The sequence below is a fragment of the Terrapene carolina genome, unplaced genomic scaffold, assembly GCF_002925995.2.
Source record: "Terrapene carolina triunguis isolate 2854851 unplaced genomic scaffold, T_m_triunguis-2.0 Scaffold113, whole genome shotgun sequence".
Lineage (NCBI taxonomy): Eukaryota > Metazoa > Chordata > Testudines > Emydidae > Terrapene > Terrapene triunguis.
Window position 1 is genome coordinate 14,307,680 of NW_020664464.1, and position 5,805 is coordinate 14,313,484.

Genomic DNA, 5,805 nt, shown 5'->3' on the forward strand with positions numbered 1-5,805 from the left:
TTTGCTGTACAATTATTACTTTGTTTCTTCTATGGGGAGTGAAGGTGATGTCCAGGCTAGATGAATAGGAAGAGAGCAAGAAAATATGACTATGGGGAATTGTGGGAAGGCATTGGAAGACTGGCAGCACTCCAGTGACACTAGCCTGCATTCACGTTACTGAGTGGTCATGTTAGCAGGCCAATTGTGCCAACCAACTTGAGTTAATAGCGCCACCGCACTTGAGTGTGGGGTTTTTGTGTGTGGATGGTGGTTGAGTTAACAGGAAGATTCGCGTTATAACATGAGTTAACTTTGCAGTAAAAACTGGCCCCAACAGCTCTTTATGTGAATGCTTTGCTCTGTTAAGACAGGCTTTTGCCAACTTTTGCTGTATGGTCCCTTTGGTATCACAGAAAATGAAAAGGTGACCAACCTCAAAACACCTTCTCATAGTTGGTAGAAAAATCTGCTGCACTCACTTGTTTGGGGGCTGGTTCCATTGAGTAGATGCACTGATACAGCGGAAGAGGGCTAAAAAGTACATTTTTCACCAGAATGTAATGCAACTTTGTGACAAAATAAACAAATAAGCATATTATTTATCAAGAGTCCCTAGCAAAATGTTTGAGGTGGTGCCCACACAGGTAAAATACAATGCTAATAAATAATCATAATTAAACCACTAAACAATACAGGAATAGAGTCACAGGGTGAGATTGTGTGCTGTGCCTCCAGGAAGGGGTGAGGCAAAGGTGACCTTTGTGCCTTTGGGGTCCTGGGCTGGTCAGACGGCAAAACAACCCAGAGTAATTAAGAAGCCACAAGAGCTACTGTAATGTGTCACCCTACTTGGGCAGCCCATGGAGGTGTGCAGAATGGTCACAGTGGCATGTGCTATGGCCCTTCCTCTATCCAATATGCCCCTTTCTCCCCACTGGCATGGCCCCTGTCCAGGACTTGTGAGGCTTTTATGACCCCTATATACCATGGCAGTGGCGTACAGGGGCTTTAGTGGAAGAAAGAATCACTCTCATAGACTTAAGGCCAGAAGGGATCCATATGATCATCTAGTGTGACAGGCCATAGAATTATACCCACTAATTCCTGCATTGAACCCAGCGGTGGCTGAACTAAAGCCTATCTTTTAGAATGACATTGTTTTGACACTAAGCGGGAAAGAGATGACTACATTTCTTGGTACGGTATGGTTAATTCTCCTCCCCACTGAAAGACAAAGTGGCATTATTAAACAAATGGAGTTCTGATTATGGAGTTTGTTTTGCCATGTTAAATATTAGCTGGTATGCTTGTAGGGACAGGGACAATGAGCGACATTTTCAACAGTTTTGGGGGCTTAAATATGCAGATAGGTGCCCACTGGCATTTTCTAAAGCACCTGGATGATTTCAGTGGGTGTTAGGGGCCTAGGAGCTTTTGAAAATCCCACTAGGTGCCTATCTGCATCTTGACGCACCTAAATATCTTTAAAAATAGGCTCCTAAGTCAATAGCTGGTGCTGGGAGAAAGAAGACAGAGTAAAGAAAAAATAATCAACATGGAGCTGAATTTGGGGAAGAGGAGAAGAACCAAACTTACATGGCCCTTAGACTGTTTTGTTGAATTTATGTAATTTTTATTGATCATTGATGTTCCTGGTGTGGAAACTAGAAAGTGAGCTATAAGAAATGCCACAGTTATTTAACATTCAGTTGGAAAGAGTGAAAGAAAGAATTCATAATCAGTAGACACACATTTTTTCTTCAAGCTTTTAACAGAGAATTAGGAACAATGAAGGTTTTTTGTTTTTTTTAAAGAAACCTTCAGTGCTAGAAAGCATTGCCCCAAAGCTGGCGAGGTTGGTGGTTTCTATTCAAACCCAAACCCTAATGTTTAACTCATTGAGAAGCACAGTATGCAAGAATGGTTTTCAAAGTTTACACTGGCAAAGAAATGACACAGGAAGAATTTTCCCCTCTTCTTAAAGCAGCCTTATAATTATAAATTAATCCCTAAAGATATTATGGCGACTTCGATGAGTTAATGAGTATCGTATAACTGCCTGCTTCTCTTAATTGTCCAAAGGCCAGTTGATCCTGGAGTGCATAAAACCTTGACGAATGCAGATACGAAGCATAGCGGAGAGAGAAAGTGTGAGCGTGAGAGAGAAAGAACTAGATGCTGTGTTTAACCATGAGGATGCCAAAAACTTTTTTCTCTATCTTTCGTATCTTTGTGCTCTTAACTGGCTTCTCAATTATTTGCATGGGAGCCTTTTGCATTTCCACAGGTTCCTCTTTGTGCAGATGTGGGAATAATCTGCCCATTGCTTATTCTCTGTTACCTTTGGGGTTCTTACTCCTTGTGACTGGGATTTTCTGGAGCACGTACCATGAAGTCAGAAAAAACAAAAACCTGTTCTATATTTTCCAGAGAAATCCCAGCCATAGAGAAATGCACATCAACACCATAGACAGGTATGTACTGCAATGTATGTGTGGGCAAACTGGGTGTTGCATTTTGTAAATGTATCCTCAAGGGAAATAAATGACATAGCATTCTATCAAAGAAAAGTAACCTGCAGCTAGTAGAAGACTTTTTATTCTATTTGTATGGGCACAGAACAGGAGCCTGAACGTTTCATATGCAGTGGATTGCAGTTAGGACAGTAACAGCAGCAGTTTAGGTGATACAATCAATGTACAGGATATATTCCCGAAAAACTATTCTTAGTGATTACACATACTGGGAAAACTTCCTGGGGAAAACAGGCACAACTCCATTGGCTGCAGTGGAATTACTCCAGGAGCACAGCTGGCCCAGTTGTATCACCGTAATCGACAGCCGTGGCTGTGCCAGCGTTTTGGTATTGCTCCTCAGCACAGTCCTTCCAGGGAGGCCAAAACACTGGAATGATTCACAATTCCCTATATGGTCTATGCTTGAGGTTTCTGTGTAAATATCTCTGCTATTTCTGAGTGAAGTCTGATGCTTTCCAACAGACAGTTTCTTAAACTGGTTGGCCCTAGGCCTGGCAAAGTTTGTAACAGGGTCTTGCTGTCTGTTGTGGTAACACCACCATAAACACTGACAATAGGTGCTGTAACAGCTCTATAAATACATCGCATCACAAACCCTGGTTAGATAACCAGGACAATACGGATAGCACTTAAAAATTTGTGGAGAGCGGAAAATAATCACCATGCAATCAACTTTGGCAGGAAATATACTCCCTTTTCAAATCCGAGTGTCCTTTAGGGCAGCTGCTGTACTATAGACAATCGGTGGGTGATATTTGCATGACAGTCAGGAAACCTTGTCAATTAAATTCACTTTTGAGGCTGATATTGAAAATTATTTTAATGGCACACTTTAGAGAAAGTCACAGGATGCTAGATCAGCAGATCTGTTTCATATGTTTCCAGCTGATCTATTCCTTCTTAGCCAGATTTCATGATTTCAGTTTATATTTTAAACCTCAGATAAACTGTGACAAGGTGACAAAAGCAAACATATCTAACCAGGCCCAGCTCATATAAATCTCTTCTAACTAGTGAATCTTTTTGGTGTGATTATTTTTCAGGCCTGATTTCTACCCTCCGTGCTATGAAGATAGCACTGATCCGGGAAAGCAGACTTTCCCAATACCACTCTCCCTTTCAGCAAGAGAGGAAGAGATCTACAACATCCCTCCGCCACTGTATACTGAAAGCAGCATGGAATTCATAGATGAAACCAGCCTTCAGGAGGAACAACCACCATCATATGAAATGTCTGTGCAGCAGCAGCAGCTAACAGCCGAGCATGACTCAAATACAGAAGGAGTTTCAGGCACTTGTCATGCACCCATGCCAGGAGTCAGTTGCTAATAATACAAACTGTGAAGGGACTTTAGAGGGACCAAAGCACGTCAGTTATTCCGAGACAAAGTCAGTGATTAAGACACTGAATGTGCAAAGTGGTGTTGGAAAAAACATGGGACAGTGCTATATAACACTACTGTATTATACTAACGGGTGCAACAGTTGCCTGGGGACAGCATTGACCACAATCCATTCATGTGGCATTAGAGAGGTTGTTTGAGGAGGTTCCCAGTATTTTAAAACAAGAACAGCATTCTCTGGCCTTTAAAGAGTTTGCTAATGATATTAAGTATAACTCATAATTGTTGGCTCAAGCCAACATCAGAGCAGCTTGTTTTCACGTTTCAATATTTCACTCTGCCCACTCAAAACAGTCAGTACCAAATACAGTCATTGTATTCTGTTCAGTATCTCTAGATGACCTGTTTATGAAAGATTTTTTCATACCAAATATCCAACTGGCTAATTTCCTTTTCATAGCCAGTATTTCATTTTCTGCTCACGTCAGCGCATCAAGATCTTGAGCGAAAACGCCCTTAAGATACAAATGACTGTACTGTACCTTGATACACTGGCTACCAATGTACAGAAGCCATTATTTTTTACACTGGAAGGAAAATGTTAGTGTTGCTGCTTAATGCTCCTCTATTTATTAATTTCAATCTCTTTCTCGCATCTCATCTTTTGGTGCAAGTCCCCATCTGTTTTTCCATTAATATTTCCTGATCTGGAAGACCTATTAATTCATTAGCTAATAGTTGGGGTTTTGTGTTCTGTTGTTTGTAACAGTTGAGTATTTTTCTACCATGAGTGTTTGGAGATAACTGCTTTACTTTGTGTTAATAGCTGATCCTTTAATATTGCATTGAATTAATGTGTTTATTGCAATAAATGTTTTCAAACCACATCTGAATTAGAAATGAGGTTTCTGTACTTCCAGATGGATGTACAACACCCAATCTGAGCTCAGTCATTGCTGCACACTAATGAGGCGACCCCAGTTTCATAGCACAGCTCCTGAAAGAATAACACAGATTGTTTGCAGAAAAAAGCCTTCTGCGAGCCATTTCTTTAGGCATTGTCTTCATAGCTATAAGGTTAGCTGCTTCCATTGCACTGTTCACAAACTCAGTGCCAAAGAAGCAAGGCTCTATTTGGCCCTGATCCTGCACCACTGAGTTCAACCGGAGTTTTGCCCTTTATGATGACAACAGGACCAGGATGAGATGCTTTATCAATCTTTCTTTATGCTCACATATCAGAAGAGGCAAGAGTAGCCTGGATACAAATCATTGTAGAAACTTAAAACATGGGGGAAATCAACTGCAAAATAAATCAGTTCTTCCTCAAGGATTATATTCTGATTTGAAATATACCTTTCCCTTGGTGAGAGAAGAAGGAAAATAGAGGATGCGACTGAGGGGAATGACAAAGAAATGGGAGGTGAGACATGTTTTCCTTCACGGGTAGAGGTAGTAGGGAGGGGTAGACAGTGTGCCCAGAAAAAGGGGAGAGGGAAGAGGAGAACGTAAGGTTAAAAATGGAAATAATTATACAGGAAATGACACATTAAAAGAGGTAGAGTTAAAGGACAGAAAAAAAGGAAAAACAATGGAGAGAAAGAATAAACACATTCAAAAGAAAACAATGACAGGATAAAAACTCTATAATTGGAGAGATGGAGATAGACAAACTGGATCCATGTAAAAAGATTTTTTAAATGATTAAAAAGCTGCACATTCTAAAGTGGGGGAGAATAAAAAACAGGAGAAATGGGAACCTTTACATGTTATTTCAAAAGCAGTTGAAGGGAGGGTTTCCTCTGAGAAGTGACCATGGTAAAGGATACCTTTTTACTCAAGAGACCTGCTTCCTGAATGTATTCAGAATCAGAACAGCTGGCTTTAGTGACAAAGATATGTTTTTACTTCTTTTTAGTCATGTTCATGCTGCAGGACGCTGA

The 5,805-nt window shown here is 40.6% G+C and overlaps 1 protein-coding gene across 1 annotated transcript; it reads left to right on the forward strand.

Annotated features, from left to right (window-relative positions):
• The first annotated feature begins 1,898 nt into the window (after positions 1-1,898).
• Positions 1,899-5,805, forward strand: TMEM252 (transmembrane protein 252). Its single transcript, XM_026652331.2, is given in 4 exon segments — positions 1,899-2,456; positions 3,563-3,818; positions 3,820-3,908; positions 5,781-5,805. Coding segments are annotated over 4 exon segments (669 nt in total). The 5' UTR covers positions 1,899-2,157.